At 50.1% G+C, this 18,157-nt stretch overlaps 1 protein-coding gene and 1 long non-coding RNA gene across 2 annotated transcripts; both read left to right on the forward strand.

Moving 5' to 3' along the window:
• Positions 1 to 1,526: 1,526 nt before the first annotated feature.
• Positions 1,527 to 12,745, forward strand: LOC143173390 (sucrase-isomaltase, intestinal-like). The gene is made up of 10 exons (XM_076363614.1): positions 1,527 to 1,682; positions 5,115 to 5,231; positions 6,082 to 6,230; positions 7,408 to 7,492; positions 7,636 to 7,692; positions 8,308 to 8,432; positions 8,854 to 8,942; positions 9,646 to 9,695; positions 11,716 to 11,886; positions 12,552 to 12,745. Exons 2-10 carry the CDS (start codon positions 5,175 to 5,177, stop codon positions 12,612 to 12,614), a joined length of 846 nt encoding a protein of 281 aa, XP_076219729.1. The 5' UTR covers positions 1,527 to 1,682; positions 5,115 to 5,174; the 3' UTR covers positions 12,615 to 12,745.
• A 3,636-nt stretch (positions 12,746 to 16,381) lies between these two features.
• On the forward strand, positions 16,382 to 17,190 carry LOC143173372 (uncharacterized). The gene is made up of 3 exons (XR_012997543.1): positions 16,382 to 16,403; positions 16,612 to 16,697; positions 17,097 to 17,190. It is a non-coding gene; the product is annotated as an uncharacterized LOC143173372 (long non-coding RNA).
• The last annotated feature ends 967 nt before the right edge of the window (positions 17,191 to 18,157 follow it).

The following is an 18,157-nucleotide window of genomic DNA, read 5'->3' on the forward strand; positions in this document are numbered from 1 at the left end:
AACCGTCCTTACGGGAAGCTTCTGCTTAGGACCCCCTCCAGCATCGGGGGGGAAGGGGCCACCCTGATGCCGCCCTAAAGATGCAGTCCCTGACCTTGAGCAAAGGTTGTTCCTGAGGACACTGGCGCGAGCGAGTGATGAGGGTCTGCAAAGCTGAATTTCACTTTGCAGGGGCAGATCTTTCTGCACCGGTTTGCAAGCGATCCGAGGGTGCCGGGCTGGGAATTGGAAGACCTTGTTGAAGGGCCAAAATGGAGAGACCTACCCAGAACCAGGAGCTCAGTGTGGGGGTGAGATGTGTCTCTAGGGTGTGTGTATATATATATATATACACACACCCTACATGTAGGGTTCAAATCCTTACTACAGGACACAAAACCTAATTTCCCGGTCCAAAGCCTCATTTTTAGGCTACAAAGCCACAACTGGCTGTGCAAAGCCTCATTTATACAATCCCAACTCTTATTTTCAAAGTCCCAAGTCCTCGGTTTTAGATCCAGACTCTCATATTAAGTTACCAAAGTCTCATTTATGTGGTCCAAAGCCCCATCTTGAAGGCCCAAACCCTCATTTTGAGGGGCCAAATACTGATTTGTAGGGTCTAAACCCTCTTTCTGGGGAACAAAGGCTCGGGTTTAGGGACCAAAGCTTTAGTTGGAGGCTCCAACGCCTCATTTGTAAGACCCAGGTCTTTGTTTTTAGAGTCCAAAATCTCATTTGATTGTCCAAATCCTTGTTTTTTGTTTCTGACGCCAAATTCTGAGGGTCCAAAGTCTCATTTTTAGGGCCCAAGGCCTCCTTTTTAGGGTTCTGCGCCTCTTTTCTTTTAGAGTCCAATTCTCAATTTTTAGGGCCCAAAGCCTCATATTTCATTTGAAGCCACAATTTTCACTTTTAGCGCCCAAAGCCTCATTTTCAGGATCCCTCCCCTCATTTTAAGGGTCTCAGTGTCACTGGTGGCATCATCCAGGGCTGCCCTTTATCCTTCTCGGACAGCTCTAAGCTTCCACAAAGCACAGCCCTTCTTTCCAGGGCCGGGCTGTCCTTTCGTTCGTTTTACTTCAGCACAAACACTACCAGAGCCTGCGGCCACGCTCCAGTACCTCATCGCACCTCAGCCCCTGCTGTGAACTAACATGGACAGTCACACCGTTGACGCGCTCTCCTGCCCTTCTCTGGACGCGCTCCAGCACCTCGACGTCCTTCTTGTAGCGAGGGGCCCAAAACTGAAGACAGCCTCGGAGGGCGGGCCCTCAGCGCCTGACAGCGCAGGCTGCGGCAGGGGCTGGGCCGGGCCGCCGCCATGACAACCGCCCCCTCCCCCTGGAACGCTCCCCCACTTCAGCCCAGAGCCTTCCCCGGCCGGCACGGCGACAGCCAATCGGCTGCCGCCGCGGGAAGCGCCGCCAATCGGAGCCGGGCGTGCCCTGCCCAATCCCAGCGCCGCTCTCGGGAGGCCGGCAGAGAGGCGGGAAAGCCCTGAGGGGAGGGACCCGCCCCCGGCTGCGGCCCGTGCGGCCCCCGCGGCTTCTGCCGGGCCCCTCCGCGTCCCCGGGGCAGCCGGGGGGAGGAAGGCCCTGGCGCTTCCCGGCCGGTGTCACCCCAAGGAGCGCGGGACCTCCCGCCACGCGGAGCAGCGAGGGAGGCGCCCGGTGCCCTCACGATGTCTGCGGCGGGGGGAGGTGAGGAAGCAAAGCGCGTCCGGGCTCGGCGCCCTCGGCTCAGCCTCAGGCCGCGACGGGAGCCGAGGGGCTCTTCCGCTGCTGGGAGCCGCCCGAGGCAGCTGCCAGGTACCTGCCTGAGCTAGTTCGCCCGTTTGGGGCGGGAGGTGTCTGCTCTGGGACCCGCCTGGGACTCCCCCCAGGTACGGGGCGGCTTTGGCGGCCCTCATCTGAAAGGCGCACGTGTCCGGGGTGGCAGCCCGGGAGCCCTGCCCTGTCGAGACCCCAGGTAGCGTGCCTCCTCCAGGAGGAAGCTCCAACTGCATGCAGCCACCTGGGACTCCGGCTGGGCGGAAAGCGAAGGTGGTTTGCATCTGGTGGAAGGACCCCCCCAGGCCAGGCGGCTGTCTGGGACCGCTGCGAGGTAGCAGCAGCGCAGGTCGGTTTGCCTCATCCGGGAAGGAGCTGACATCCCGCCTGTGCACCGGGAGGGAGCTCGTCCGTGGTGGTTCCTCCGGTGGTTTTGTGTCCTCGTGGGCGAAGCGCTCAGCCTCCGCGGCCGCAAAGTATTTCTAGTGGTGCCCGGCCTGGTTTCTCTGCGCAGAGACCTACCCCCGGTGCAGAGTCGCTGCCCAGTTGTCGTTGCCTCCACTGGCAGGCTGTGATTGTGGGAGCTCTGATGGCAGGTCGCTGACTGGGGGGCTGCAGGGCCCGCTGCCCAAGTTGGTTTTCGGTGGCGTATAGTTAGCTCCGTTTCAGAGGGACTCTGCGCAAAGGGGGACCCAAGTAGATTTGCGTCTGCGTGCGAGTCGCCTCGCTCCTGGGAAGCAGCTGAGGATTTCTCCCTGGTAGATCCCCGGTGCGGCTGTCCCCCCGGAGTGAAAATCTCATCCCAGGTGACAGCCCACTTGACTTGCCAGGCAGTTGCTGGAGCTATTTTAAAATTTACACAGAAACTGCGTTCCCAGGTAGCAGCCTGGGACTCCTAGAAGGTACCTACCTGAAAAGTTTCTCTCCTGTTGCAAGAAGGACCATGGTTAGTAGTGGCTCAGGCTTCCTGCCAGGCTTCCTGGCCTGTCTTTTTGGCCACCTCAGGAGGGAGTAGAACTCTTGGGTTCTAGATTCCTCCAAGGTAGCTACCGGTGGAGTTTTGTGTATGCTGCAGTCAGGCCCATAGAATCACCGAATGGTTTGGGTTGGAAGGGACCTCTAAAGGTCGTCTAGTCCAACCCCCCTGCCGCGGGCAGGGACATCTTCAACTAGATCAGGTCGCTCAGAGCCCCGCCCAACCTGACCTGGAATGTTTCCAGGGATGGGGCATCCACCACCTCTCTGGGCAACCTGTGCCGGTGTTTCACCACCCTCAGCGTAAAAAATGTCTTCCTTCTCTCTAGTCTGTATCTCCCCCCGTCTAGTTTCAAGCCGTTCCCCCTTGTCCTGTCGCAACAGGCCCTGCTGAAAAGTTTGCCGCCATCTTTTTCATAAGCCCCCTTGAAGTACTGACAGGCTGCAATAAGGTTTCCCTGAAGCCTTCTCTTCTCTAGGCTGAACAATGCTGGCTGTCTCGAATCACCTCCCTGCCCTCCATGTGCCTTAGCATAGCTTCCAGGAGGATCTGTTCCATGATCTTCCCAGGCACAGAGGTGAGGCTGACTGGCCTGTAGTTCCCCGGGCCTTCCTTTTTCCCCTTTTTAAAAATGGGGGTGATGTTTCCCGTTATCCAGTCAGTGGGAACTTCCCTGGACTGCCCCGGCTTCTCAAATACGATGGATAGTGGCTTAGCAACTTCATCCGCCAGTTCCTTCAGGACCCGCAGATGGATCTCATCGGGTCCCATGGACTTGTGCACCTTCAGGTCCTTAGATGGTCTCGAACCTGATGTTCTCCCACAGTGGGCAGCTCTTCATTCTCCCAGTCCCTGCCTTTGCCTTCTGTGGCTTGGGCGGTGAGGCTCGAGCACTTGCCGGTGGAGACCGAGGCAAAAAAGTCATTGAGTACCTCCGCCTTCTCCGTATCCTGGGTAACCAGGTCTCCCGTTTCCTTCCGGAGAGGGCCCACATTTTCCCTCGTCTTCCTTCTGTCCCTGACATATCTATAGAACCTTTTCTTGTTGCCCTTGCCGTCCCCAGCCAGATTTAATTCTCTCAGGGCTTTAGCTTTCCTAACCTGGTCCCTGGCTGCTCGGACAATTTCTCTCTATTCCTCCCAGGCTCCCTGTCCTTGCTTCCACCCTCTGCAGGCTTCCTTTTTGTGTTTGAGTTTGTCCAGGAGCTCCTTGTTCATCCACGCAGGCCTCCTGGCGTTTTTGCCTGGCTTCCTCTTTGCTGGGATGCATCGCTCCTGAGCTTGAAGGAGGCGATCCTTGAATATCGCCCAGCTTTCTTGGGCCCCTCTTCCCTCCAGGGCTTTGTCCCATGGCACTCTACCAAGCAGATCCCTGAAGAGGCCAAAGTCTGCTCTGCTGAAGTCCCGGGTAGTGAGCTTGCTGTGCGCCCTCTTCGGTGCCCTGAGGCTCTTGAACTCCGCCATTTCATGGTCACTGCAGCCCAGGCTGCCCTTGAGCTTCACGTTCCCCACCAGCCCCTCCTTGTTGGTGAGAACAAGGTCCAGCAGAGCACCTCTCCTCCTTGGCTCCTCTACCACTTGGAGAAGGAAGTTGTCATGGACGCGCTCCAGGAACTCCCGGATTGCTTATGCCCTGCCGTGTTGTCCCTGCAACAGATGTCGGGGTGGTTGAAGTCCCGCACGAGGACCAGGGCTTGTGAGCGTAAGGCAGCTCCTATCTGTCTGTAGAGGGCCTCATCCACTCGGTCTTCCTGGTCGGGTGGCCTGTAGCAGACCCCCACCGTAATGTCACCTGTCCCTGCCTTCCCTTTAATTCTGACCCACGAGCTCTCGGTCGGCTCCTCATCCATCCCCAGGCAGAGCTCCATGCACTCCAGCTGGTCATTGACATAGAGGGCGACACCCCCTCCTCATCTCCCCTGCCTGTCCTTCCTAAAGAGCCTGTATCCCTCCATGCCAACACTCCAGGCACAGGATCCATCCCACTACGTCTCCGTGATGCCAACAAGGTCGTAGCCCTGCCGGCGTGCGCGCGTCTCTAACTGCCCTTGTTTATTCCCCGTGCTACGTTTGCACAGAGGCATTGAAGCCGGGCCCCTGATGACGCTGTCTCACTGGCTGCAGTTCCTTTGTGCTGCTCTTCAGGCGCTCCCCTGCTGAGCTGTGTCCCTTCTCCAGGCCCTGGGTGTCCCTTGCTGGCCCTGGCATCCAACTGGTAGGAGTGGGATGGATTGAGGTTCCCCTCCCCTGGCACCTCTAGTTTAAAGCCCTCTTCTGTCCGCTCCCGACTTATCGCCGTCTATTTCAATTATCTTTATTAACAAAAACGCAGAGTATCGCCATCGGATGTGGGTTGTTTGGGTTGGTTTTTTTTTTTTTAATTTTCAGACAGGAGCAGATATCTGCGGCTTCTTCGAGGACTGGGAGTACGAGCTGTGTGCTCGATGGATGGAGCTGGGTGCCTTTTACCCGTACTCGAGGAATCACAACGGGAAGGGAGCCAAGGTGGGCGCCTTCCGTGTTTGCTTCGACCGAGGTTTTTTATTTCCCACCTTTTCCCCATTTCCTACATTTTTTTTATTCCCCATCTATGCCATTTTTACGTAAACGCACCACATCTGCAAGAAGAAAATCATTATTTTTCATGTGGTCCAATTCTACTTAAACATACCAACTCTACAAGACTAAAATAGTTATTTTTTTACACGCAGGCCATTTTCATTTAAACATACCACACTTTGGAGACGACCATAATTACTTTTATGGCTAAGCCCATTTAAAGGGGCAAAATGGACCTTGCCGGTGTCATCCCTAAGTATTCTTCATTTCCCAGCAAATCAGAAAAGGGACCAGGGGAATGAGATTCCCGAGTGTCTGAAATTCCTGTACTTTGCCCGCTTCCATAGAATACTGTCTTTCTCTTCAGAAGAAATGAAAAGAACTGTCTAAATGCAGGAGACTGTACTATAGGGAGCTGTAAAACGAGAGAACTGGAAAAATGGCAATAAGGGAAACAGCATGTTTCTCCTCGTGAGAGCTTTAGGTCGAGCGGAGCAGAGCTATTTGTCCTCCCTTAAAGAACAGAGAACTAAATAAAGGTACTCTAAATTAGAGGAGAGCAAGGAACTTGCAAGGCTCCACCCAGATCTCCTCAGCTCTGCTTCGCTATGTCGATTTTGAGGCATGTTTGACAGTTACTGCCGCTAAATTACACGGTCTTACGGGCAATAAGATGAGAGAAAAGATGCTGAAGGTGAGGTCCGTTGTAAATATGAGCAAATTCTGTTTTATTCCCCGTCTCTTCCAAACAAAACAATCCCATCTGAATAACAAAAGACTCTTCTCTCTTGTTTAGAGGCAAGATCCTGTTGCCTGGAATTCCACATTTGAAGACATTTCCAGGAAAGTGCTAAATATAAGATACACCCTCTTACCTTATTTGTACACGTTAATGCACGAAGCCAACGCTCACGGCAGCACTGTCGTCCGCCCTCTGCTCCACGAGTAAGTGGGGTCCTTCCTTCCCCGTTCATAATGAATTCCTACTGAAGTCCCTGGGGTTTCCGTCGGCCTCCTAGAAAGGTTTTTCCCTGTTACAGCAATTTTTCTCTTAAAACCGGCGAGGGATTGGGAATACGCACATTGAGCATCGGCTCGCTGTGACGCCTCAAGGGCTCCGTTCCCCACGGTGCCGACTTTTTTGTCTTATCTAGAAACATAATTCATATATCGATTTTGAAGCTCATTCTCATCATCCCTAGTGGTATTCAGCAAATACCTTCTGCCTGGTGCTGGATATACGCAGAATCAGAGAGCACGTGCCGCAGAAACAGCTGGGCAAAACCTTTAAGCAGAGAAACAGAAAAGGGGGGAGAAAATAGGGGGTTTGACGCCCGTTTTGAGACGTTTGCAGGACACGGTGACTTATTTTGGCCAAACAGATATGGCAGTTTTAAAAAAAAAAAAAAAAAAAAAAAAGAGGGGGGGTTTATAGCAGGTTGGTTTTTTTTTTTTTTAAAAAAAGACATGTTTTTAGAGACGTGAGCCTTCATTGGTACCTGGTCAGAAGGGGCGATACGTGCCAAAGGCTGATCAATGCCTTAATGTTAAAGGTGAAGCCTGATATCTAAAAATGCTTGTCTTCCACTAAACCCCACTGACTTGTCAGCGTGTCATCCCGGCCTCATTTTGAGTAATCTGAGACTTGATCCTGACAAAGCGCCTGTCAAAAAATAAGCAGCGCAAATCAGAAAGTAATTGGGCCACTACTTAATTTTGCTGTTGCTGATAGCAAGCAAAAGTGTTTTTTTTTTTTTAAGTTTTGTGATCTAAATATCCTAAATAAAAATTCTAGTGCGTGCGTAGGTATAGGCCAGCAAACGTGAAGCAACAGCAGACGTGAAAATTAAGTAATAGGTGGCATTGCCCTGAAGATTTTCACTTTAGGATCTTAATACACTCTTGACAAGGACTAAGTGATACATTTGTAAAAAAAAAGGGATTAATTTTTGACCCTTATTATCTATTATGAATAGATAGGTAATAATGTTGCCTGTTACTAGTGGTAGCATGCTCGCGGCTGAGGAAATGGTAGTTTTACTGAGAAAAAAAGGCTTCAACAAGGAAACACTTTGGGAAAGGTTGACCCCGAGGGTTCGGCCGCTCTTTTGTTACTTTGCAGGTTTGTGAGAGACAAAACGACATGGGAAATACACAGGCAATTTCTGTGGGGACCGGCACTGCTCGTCAGCCCCGCGCTGGACCAGGTGAAATAGCAGGAATAGAAGTATCAGAAAAGTTGGGGAAGAAATGAGAAAATACTAGAAACGGATGAAAATATTGGAAGAGATTTGAACTAAACTGTACTTTCTGGCTTTAATAGACCTAAACCAAAAGTGTGTCGTTCCAGGGTGCTGTAGCGGTGAAGGCTTACCTGCCGAATGCCCGCTGGTATGATTACCACACAGTGAGTAATTTTAAAAACTCTAGTATATTTATTTTTCCTACTATGGAAATGATTAGGAAAATTTCCATAGTATCCACCGTCACAGGTGTACGGCGTGCTGGGGTGGAGTGTGACTCCACCACCTCTGTTTTACCAACACGTGTCCAGTAGGAGTTTTTAGCGATGTAAAAAATTACATCTTGGCTAATTTGTTTGCTAATCACTTTGTGGTAATGTAATCCTGTTCAACATGACCAGTAAAAAGGTGGAATAACAGCTGTAACTGAAGCGCTTCCATGTTTGCTTTTTTTGAACCCCTTCAAGGATGCATAGAACTTCTTTTCTAGGAATGATGGTGTGGAGGAAGACAAAAGTTTTAAACAATTTTTACGGCCTCAGGCTTTAAAAGTCACTCCGTTTATCAAGTGTTGTGTAATGGGTTTATATATGCAGAATTTCAGATTGTAATCTTGAAAACACATAGTTCTGCATTAAAGAAGGATTGGCACTGACAACTTTCTTAGTATTTATGTATTCATAAACTTTCATTCTAAAAAAAAAGCTTAAAATGGAAAATTCAACAAAGAGACCAAGTTTTATTTGGGTTTGGTTTGTTTTTTTTTTAATCATGAATAGGGTGAGTACCTTGGCTTTAGGGGACAATTCAGAAATTTACCATCTCCTTTGGAAGATATCAACCTCCATATCCGAGGCGGCTACATCCTCCCTCAGCAAAGCCCTGCTAATACTACATTTTACAGGTATGACTACAATTTAATGTAACATTTTTTTGCTTTTTGGGGGCGATATTTAATTAGTGGCCTGGCAAATAAATCGCGTATTAGTGACACGGCGCCTGCATTTGCCTGGACTCCTTATTTTCAACCTGGGAAAAGCCCAATTTTCTGGTTTAATGTACACTGTGCTCGGAAGCATTTCCCATTTGGTATAAACATGAGCAGTCCTGAGAGAATCAGGAAGTATGGCAGCACGTCAACTTCATGGCAGGTTTTTCTCCTTTTTTGGTTTCCTCCTTTAACGGTAACGCTATGGATCGGGGAAGGCTGGTAACAGAGCTCAGTTAAGTTGTGTACAATGTCCGTAATAGAAGTGATATTGTATTACCTATGTTGAGAAAGATAAAATGCAATTACCCCAGACAAATATTCTTTTCTTCCATAGCCGAAGAAACCCGTTGGCGCTCACCGTTGCTTTGAATGACAGTCAGCTTGCAGCAGGTCAGCTTTACTGGGATGACGGGGTGCGCATTGGTAAGTACAAAGTTTCTTGTTTCCACGCTAAATTAACTAATTCAGAGTCTACAATGCATAAACGTCGCCTCTCTCTAGCTCAGCGCATCGCTGACACGAACAGTTAATGTTGTATTTCAGGATTAGTCCGTAATTGTGCAACACGGCGTAGGAAGCAGGAGCACAAACCAGAGAGAAAAAAAATTACAGTAAACCGGTTACACTTAAGTAATTAAACTAAAATTACAGTAAAATGTAAAACAGTAACACCGCTAAAATGTAGAATGCTGGCACAGTAGTAACCTAATGTTGTTATTTAGAGAATATATATTTTGCATGAATTCAGCTGTGCCCTGGGCCTAGGACAAGGTATAGAATAAGGATTTGTTCTCAAACCTGTGGGGAACCTAACCACAGGTGAAGTGGGAAGCTTTAACTAATTTCCTCGATATTAATAAATTCAAATGGTCTTCAGATAAGACGTATCTAGCAGTCTCTTATCCTTTACGCCTGCAGTGTATTATCCTTGTAATAACGCTAAGCTGTCCCCTGAGATCATCGCAAGGAATGCACAAAATTGTGATTTATCTTTTTTTTTAACATACCAACACATTGCAGGAAGTCCGCACGAGCTATACTACACGCAGCACAATTCTTCTATTTAACTTAAAAAAAGAAAAGGTGACCAGCAAATACATTTTACTTCATTCTTTCTTTTTAACAGATGCGTATGAAGAGCGTGTATATCTGCTGACCTCATTTACTGCTAATCGGGTATGTCACGGTACCTCGCTGGTTTTGAGTACCCGGGGTGATTATTGTTGTATGTTAACTAAGGTATTTTAATTTGGCATTTTTTTTTTAATGTTTCGATATCCCCACACGCTACTAACCCTTTGTGATGGACCAGCTCTTAGCCAGCGTTGTGAAAACCGTTGCAGGTCTCTCCGTGTTACTTTTTTTTTTTTTTTTTTTTAATTAATACAGGCAACATCACACCCCAGATGGATAAACGAATTTTGCAATAAATGGGGGCAAGTAAATTTACTTCAGCAGGGCACCTCCCCGCACGTGTATTTATATTCAGTGGCTGGCCCAGCCTGAGACCTTCAAGACAGGCGTTGGTTCAGATTTGGTCCCTGCACGTCGGTTTTCAGTAAGTGAGGAGGAGGTTTTAACATTAACTTCAAAAATTAACGTTAAGCAAAAAATCCCAGACATACCCGTTCACAACTTCTCCTTCTATATATGAAGGAATTTAGGAGTGTTTTGTGTCCGGGCTGCGCTATAATGCCGTGAATATAGTTAAGTTGTATTGAGAACGAATTTAAGCTGGCTTCAGAGGGTATCTAGTTTAGCTTATCGCTGCGTTTCTTGTATATTCCTGCCGTTATAATTTCTCGTCGTTCTGAAAAACGCCAGTTTTTTTCAAAAAGGATTTGTAGAAAACGAAAGCGCGTATCAACGCAGAAAGGCAATAAGGCCAATATTTTGCCAGCGGTGTGTTCCGCATCATTTTTGCTCATCATTCCCATGTAAATGAATACATTTCAGGCAAGCAGCCCGTGCGTATTTTACAGCCTTGCAGTTAAGCGTAGATATCCACGTAGGACACAAATGTACTTGGACAGACTAGAAAGAAGTGACTGTACACAAAATCTACCCCATCTGGAATACAGTCACAGTTAGAGCCAGGAAAGTGCTTTCAAATGGTTTAGAAAGGTAGGGGCAGCGATCGCCAAAGATTTTGACTACGCATCCCCAGCAGTAAGAGTTTTTGAGCGCCTCCCCCCAACATACGCATCTTTATTTATAAATTATATACATATCTAGGTATAGAAAACAATTGTGCTACCTACTGTTATGTGCATCACAAAGCATACACAGAGACAGAAATTTAAAAAGGTGGGTAAAGGTGAAATAGATGCTACGATAAAAATATTTTAACTTTTATTTATTAATAGTAATAAACCATTTTCTTCCCACACCCCAGTGGATTTGTTTTGCGCTCCACTGCACTAGAGGATGGTATTTTCCGCTGCCATTATCAAATCTCCACGTTAGGAGCCCGAGGGAAAAGCAGAGAAAATCTAGTTGGGCAAAAATGGTTTAGTTTTCGTTAAGAGCTGTTAATTGTTTAAAGGTTGCAGCAGAACCTTTGAACAGAGGCTGGTGTGGAGTTATTGACTCCGTTTGTGACTCTTTTTTATCGTTGTTCTTAATTTTTATCATTATTCTTCAACACAGAAGCTCGACCGTGGAGCAGTTGCTGTGTAAGAAAGTCAGCGATTAGTGGTGCTTGTTATAATGATTGGCATTGCCAGCGTGTCAGCTTTAAATTTTTTGTTTTAAGCCGTTGAATAGCTGGAATTAAATTAGACGGTGATTATACGGACTATGGGTTTAAAAGAAATGCTTTTTATATGGTAATAAAAAAAAAAAAGGTGTGTTGTTTCATTAGTTTTCCAGGTGGCCAAAATGTTGTTGTTTTATCCTCAGTGCTCCGATTTCTCATTTCTTTTGACTTTCTCAAGGAATTGGACGTAAACTGCTAAGGGAGAAAAGGGTTTTTCTGCTATTTGCAGTTGTAAGATTACATAGTAATCGCCCATTGTCCTGCTCTTACAGAAAGCTGGTAAGGAAAAGCGTAATTAAAGCGGTTATTTCTGGTTTTTTTTTTTTTAAATTGAAGAAGAGTGGAAAATTGTAAGCCTCAGGTGGGCTGATAAAAGCATATCCTGAAAAGTAACTGCCCAAGGATAAATCACTAACTTGCTTTTTCCTCTTCCTTCAGAATATTTTAGAGATAAAGGTTTTGCACCGTGGTTATGCTGATCCGAATAATTTGAAGTTTACTCGAATTAAAATTTTGGGGGTGACCTCAACCGTCCAGGAGGTGACGGTATCGCAGAACGGTGAAGCGATCCAATCTCCTCATGTTGCGTCTTACAACAGCCAAAACCAGGTAAGTCGATGGTTTACAGGCAAATCCTGTCGTTGCTATTAGTTATGTGATCTTAAATGCTTGGAGGTTCACCTCTTGGCTGTAATATAACTTCTAAAATATACTACTTTATTGCAGTAAAAACACTGACATCTAAAAAGTAAGAACTCAGGGTACTTTTGCAACATTTTTTTTTTTCCTACAGAATTAATGAAGTCTCATCACAAGTCATGGTTGCACTTGTTCAGTGACATCCCCCCAAGCTAAAAATCAGTCGATGTTTAATTTAATTTACCACCCTTTCTACAGAACTCAGTGTTCTGTTGAGTCTCATTTATTTCTGCTTTTCAGTGGGAAGGCAAAAGATAATGTATTAATATATTAAAATTTATAATTATTATATGACAGGAATATATAATATAGAAAAATATTATGTAAAATCTATAGTAACAGCATAGCAGAATATAATGTAATACAATGTAATTTAATACAATATAATTACTGTAAAATAAAATAAAATAAATATAATAATATTATCATATAATAGATATAGCCAAAAAGATGAATTAAGATAGTGAAGAGAAGTAATCTGAAATAAGAACCAGCCATCTTCTATGAGCTGCAGAAAACCAAGACATCTTCAGAGCAGAGTTACTCATTGCTGCGTTTTTGTTTGTTTTTCAAAGGTCCTGGAAATCACCCGGCTTGAACTTGAATTAGGCAAAGACTACACATTGAAATGGAGCTAAAATGCCTGCAAAGAACACTGGCCGTAGAGTTGAACTTTCTCATCTTCGCAAGTTGTTTTTCCCTCTGCTTCTGCCTCTTTGACTTCCTAAAATACTTTGCACTATAAACATGTACAGTCAGTTTGTATTAAGTTATTATGTGCAGAAAGGAGTCGTGGTTTGGTGTTGACCCTGGCTAACTACACGCTGTCCTCATAAAACGGAATTTGGTTTTGGGCACAAGTATAAACTGGGAGAGGAGTGGCGGGAGAGCAGACCTGCAGAAAGCGATCTGGGGGTCCTGCTCAACGGGAGGCAGCAGTGTGCCCAGGCAGCCAAGAAAATTGTGTGCAGTTCTGGGTCCCACCATTTAAGAAGGATGTGAAGGTCCTCGAATGTGTCCAGAGGAGGGCAACAAAGGTGGAAGGCATGTCCTCTGAGGAGCAGCGGAGGACTCTGGGTTTGTCTTGTTTGGGGAGGAGGCTGAGGGCAACCGCATTGCGCTCTACAGCTTCCTGAGGAGGGACATGGAGAGGGAGGTGCCCCTGGGATCCAGGGGCAGGACACCTGGGAATGGGTCAAAGCTGTGCCAGGGGAGGTTCAGACTTGACATGAGGAATCATTTCTTTACCGAGAGGGTGTTCAAACCCTGGAACAGGCTTCCTGGAGAGGTGGTCGATGCCCCAAGCCTGTCAGTGTTTAAGAGGCATTTGGACAACACCCTTATTAACATGCTTTAACTTTTGGTCAGCCCTGGAGTGGTCAAGCAGTTGGTCTAGAGGATTGTTGTAGCTCAATTCCAACTGAAAAATATTCCGTTCCGTTCCATTCCATTCCATTCCGTTCCCCTGCCTTGTGCATGTGCTTCTGATCTTGCATGTGGCTGATAGGGCAGGATCAGGCCCCTGGCTTGTGCACATGGTTGTGGTGTCACGTTTTTCTGTTTAGCTGATTGGTCAAGATCAGGCCCTTTGCTTTTGCAGCTGCTTGTGATGTTACAGGTGGTTGAGTAGCTGATAGGGCAGGAGCGGGTACCTGCAATGGTTTGGCGAATGGATGGATGGATGGACGGATGTTTTGATGGATGGACGGATGAATTGGAAGGTTGGAGTGATTGAGCAAAACTTGCAGCTCTTGTCACTCCAGGTCCAGCCTGCTCCTGAATTTCAAACCCTGGGAAAATGCTAAAGAGAGTGCCTTATGCCTCTTTGTCTCCTGGGCGCACCAGGAGTGCCCTGTTGGGTCCCTCCATGGCAAATGGTGACAGAGAGGCGATAAGAAAAATATTCCTGCGCCCTGAACATCTTCATCATAAAAGCAGAAGTGTCTTTTCAAGCAAGGCTTTTCTGCCACAACTTGGTATTTTATGAAAATAGCAAACGGGGACGGTGCTGGAAAAGGCAGAGGCTGAAGGTTTTAGCCATCGTTGGCGCTCCTCTGTAGAGCTCATTGGGAAAACACAGAGTTTGATCTCTATTTGCCCCGTGCCCCAGCTTCTAACCGTAGAAATACACCATGTTCCCACACACAGTGGGTTGTGTCTCCTTGTACAAAGGGGAATTCAGCCCCATTGAGCATGCCTGATTTACGCCACGTGCATCCGGGAAGGAGGTGATGTGTGCTTGAGGCTTCCTGCGATGCCCGGCATTTGGGCTGATGCCCACCGCGTGGTGTAAGCCAGCACTGAGAGAGGAAGTCAGATTGGATCTTCCTTGTGCGGGCAGTGGGCAGGCTGCAGAGTCTTGGAAATCACCCATTTCCCAGGGCTGATTTGCACCCTCTGGCCCAAGGGTGTGGTGGTAAGCTTCTGCAATGCTCCTGTGCTGGGGTGGGCTGTCTACTCTTCTTTGGAAGCAGATGCCCGACGAAGGGGGTCTGATCCCCAGGGTGGTTTGCCGTGTAAACGTGACCCCCTCATCACACCCCTCCTGCCCATGTTTCTCTCCCCAAGACATCAGCCCTCTACAGATGCAAGCCAGAAGGTAGAAGGTATCAACCGTACAGACACTAGATGTATTTATTGGACCTGGACAGCCAACACAAGGCAAGCCAGAGGGGCAAGGAATGGATCTGGGCATGTGTCCTCCTCCCCGACCCTTTCTCCTTCAGTTGGACCACACAGCCCAGAGATTAAAGCCCAAGATGCAGGGGTCCCCCAAAGGAGGCTGAATTTCAGCTGCAAATAAGAACCAGGTATAACGGGAACATTATGGGATTATCGGTGAGATAGAGCAGAGGCGCACACACAAAAACACAAGCACAGGCTTTGGGAAGGAGCATGGAGCCCAGCTCTGAAAATGAAAACCCACAGTGACTGCTCCCACACGAAAGGTGCCAGGACTGCAAGCTGTTGCTGGCCCTCACCTTCCCTTGGCAGCCCTTCCACAGCCCCACAGACACTGCCGCTCTGAGCTTGCCAGCCACCTCAGGGTGCCGACGTTGTTGCCTTGCTCGCTCTCAGCACTGCCAGAGCCCAGCTCCCAAATGGAAAACGTCCAGCGCCTGCTCCCACACCAAAGGGGCCAGGACTGCAAGCTGTTGCTGGCCCTCACCTTCCCTTGGCAGCTCTTCCACTGCCCCACAAACACTGGGGCTCTGAGCTTGCCTAGATACCTCACTGCGATGACGTTCTCTCTGAGCTTCGCCAGAATCCAGCTTTCCAGAGTGAACAGCCGTCTGGGCTGCGGTGGCCAGCTACGTCCAACAACACTTCCTGCTGTGCCAGGTGGGGCAGCACCCACATCCTCCTTGTCCCCCCCAGAGAAGTGGGGAGTCCCCATGGCCCTGGGGCATGGCCTGCAGTTACACTTCCCCTCCTCAGTAAGCCCACCCCATAAGTCCCCGCTGGGGGACAAGCAGGGCTCGTGCAAGGGTGGTATCACCTCCGGCAGGTGGTATTGTACCGCAGGGCTGATCCCGGTCGCTGGAGACCCCTGGATGCCCTTGGGCTGCTTCTGCCCTGACTCCAGCACTGCTTTTTCGGGGCAGGGGAAAGGGAAGGAGAGGGCTCGGCAGCTCCTCCTTAAAGCTCTCCCCACTGCCCTGGCTCGCGTCTCTGAACAGCAGGAGCGGGCAGGGTCTGGTCCAAAGCACCGTCCCTGGACAGGGCCACTCCCAGCTCTTCCCTCCAGCCAGTCCTCACTCTGCAGCCCTTGCCTTCTCTCCTGCTCCAGGGAGTCCGAATTCCAACCCTCGGCTCCTTCGAAGCCATCCCCCAGTGGATCCAGGCTGGGAAAGAGGCCGTGATTATCCAGAGGCCCGTCTTTCGCCTGGCCAGGAACCTGGCGGTTGTCCACAACCTGATGGACGACAAGGACTACCTGCCCGGTAAGACGTCGGATTAAACCCTGGCTGGTTGCAGGGTCGTTTCATCCCTGCCCAGGGTCTGAGACGCTCCACTAAAGCAACTCTCTCTCTGCAGAGCAGGCCCAAAAATGTTTTTTTTTTTTCCTGGGGGGGGCGCGATGCGATGACTGCAGTAAGCAGCCCTTGGGAAACGCCTGCGGAAAGGCCACTGGGCGAGCGCCTCCATCCCCTTCCTGTGCTTTTCCAGGCGATAAGGAGCTGGAGCCTCTGAAATACGCCAAGGTGGCCACGGACGCCTCTGTGTCCCGGCGAAAAGTGGAGGGCTGCATCCTAGGCGTCACGTCCCTCCTCTCTCACTGCCTGGGGAAGGGGGCGAACGTTGCCCTTGTCCTGAGGAACGTTGGGGTGCTCCTCATCGAAGGCAGGAGAGTGGAAATGAAATTCTACTACGACTTCCTGGAGACCTTCTCCGGGAAGGAGAACCTGGCAAAAGCTGTTTTCAAGGTGAGCGTTTCGGTTTCGCTGTGGCGCGGGCACTCCCACGGCGGTGTCGTGGCGCTGCCCATGCGTGGCCCGGCCGGGATGCGGTCATCCCACTTGAGCGAGGTGAGAGCTACAGTCCTAACAACTCCCCCTGCCTCGGGCTCCTCCGATTCGGAGCGCCTCGGCCGTGCGGAGGGCATCCTGCCATCTTTGTGGTCCTCCCTTGCAGGTCCCCTGGCTGCTGGACATGCTGGTGTCCCGGGTGGCACCCGTGGCCTCGCTGAGTGTTTCCGTCCGTGTCATCCTCTTTCCCGAGTGAGTACGTTGGCGGCCGCAGCCACTGGTTGGTGCAGACGCTCAAGGTAGCATTTGCTCCTTGTGACCACGGATGTCCTCCCATGGGGACAACCAGGCAGCGGTTCTTGTTGGCGTCCCCAGGTCGTAGTCGGTCCCACGAGGCAGATCTGATGGGAAAGACAGAGGAATTTAGGCAACATTTTCTTCCCGTGGCGGCCAGGGCTTCTTTGCCAGGGGACTCCATTTCCCAGGGCTGTCCTTGCGGGTGGGGCACGGTAGACATTGGAAAAACACGGTAGACTTGGGGAAAAGAACGGCCTTTACGGCCCTTCCAAAGTCTGCCCGTCAGCAGGTGATTGCGGCGAGCGAGTGCTGGTGGTGCTCTGGGTCACGTCGGTGTCTTCTCCTTGTTGCCAGGTTTGAAACGGAGCTTGTGGCCGAGCCGCTGCCCAGGCCTCTTCTCAAGACCTCGAGGCGAGTCCCCGGCGGGGACAAGCAGATGAGAAGGGCGGGTTTGCCACACCTCGGGCAAGGCACGAAAGGTAAAGCAGCTCCCGGCTCCTTTCCACGGCATGGGCAACCAAGTTCTGTCATCGGGTGGGGAAAAGCACCGGCGTTGTGGGTCAAAAAGCTCCGACTTGGGCCAAAGCTTCATGCCAGCTCGGCCCAGCCTTTTCTCCCGACGACTCGTCGGCTTCACCGAAACGGAGCCCTGGGGTGGGACGTGCCCAAGGGTACGGTGGGAGGATGGTGATCCAAGGCCCTCTCCTCCCCCCTCAGAAGTGACCCCACCAAAAGTGTCCCTGTCACCTCCCCGGCATCACCCAGCCCCCTCAGTCCCAACCCGGGCGCTGATGAGGCGATTGCAAAAGCACGTTGGAAGTGGGGAACCGGGGCAAGCGCCGGTGCTGGGGAGGGTGCCGGGCCTCTGGAGACAGCGGATGGGAGGGGGAGCAGAACGGCCCTCTCGGATGCTTTGGAAAGAGGCCTGAGCAGCGCTGCCTGTCACCGGGGCCGGCAGCGTCCCGGTGACGCTCTTCTGACGAGGTCTCTCCTTCCTGTTTCCAGTGGGATTCCCTGGTTTTCCCTTTCCAGCTAGTCCAAGCTCGACAAATGATGAGATACCACCGTTCTGGGAAATCAGGGGGAAGAGGAGGAGGAGGAGAAGCTCTCGGGTCAGGTGAGGCTCAGGGCTGGCGTCTGCACGGGCTCCTTTTGCCCAGAGAGGCGGTCACTGCCCCATCCCGGGAAACGTTCAAGGTCAGGTTGGAGGGGGCCTCTGAGCGACCTGATCTAGTCGAAGACGGCCCTGCTCCTCGCAGGGAGGCTTGGACTAGACGACCTTCAGAAGCCCCTTCCAACCCAAAGCCTTCTGTGATTCTGTGATTTCCTGACCCGGCAAGAGCCCGTTGCCCAGCCCCAAACACTCGCCGCCCATCGCTGCCCAACAGTGGTGACGGCAGCGCCCAGAGGGGCGG

The sequence above is a fragment of the Aptenodytes patagonicus genome, unplaced genomic scaffold, assembly GCF_965638725.1.
Source record: "Aptenodytes patagonicus unplaced genomic scaffold, bAptPat1.pri.cur scaffold_71, whole genome shotgun sequence".
Lineage (NCBI taxonomy): Eukaryota > Metazoa > Chordata > Aves > Sphenisciformes > Spheniscidae > Aptenodytes > Aptenodytes patagonicus.

Coding starts and splice junctions, on each gene's coding strand:
- LOC143173390 (XM_076363614.1), top strand. CDS start 5,175: ATGGAGCTGGGTGCCTTTTACCCGTACTCGAGGAATCACAACGGGAAG. Junction 7,493..7,635: donor TCAGCCCCGCGCTGGACCAG/GTGAAATAGCAG, acceptor GTGTCGTTCCAG/GGTGCTGTAGCGGTGAAGGC. Junction 8,433..8,853: donor GCTAATACTACATTTTACAG/GTATGACTACAA, acceptor TTTCTTCCATAG/CCGAAGAAACCCGTTGGCGC.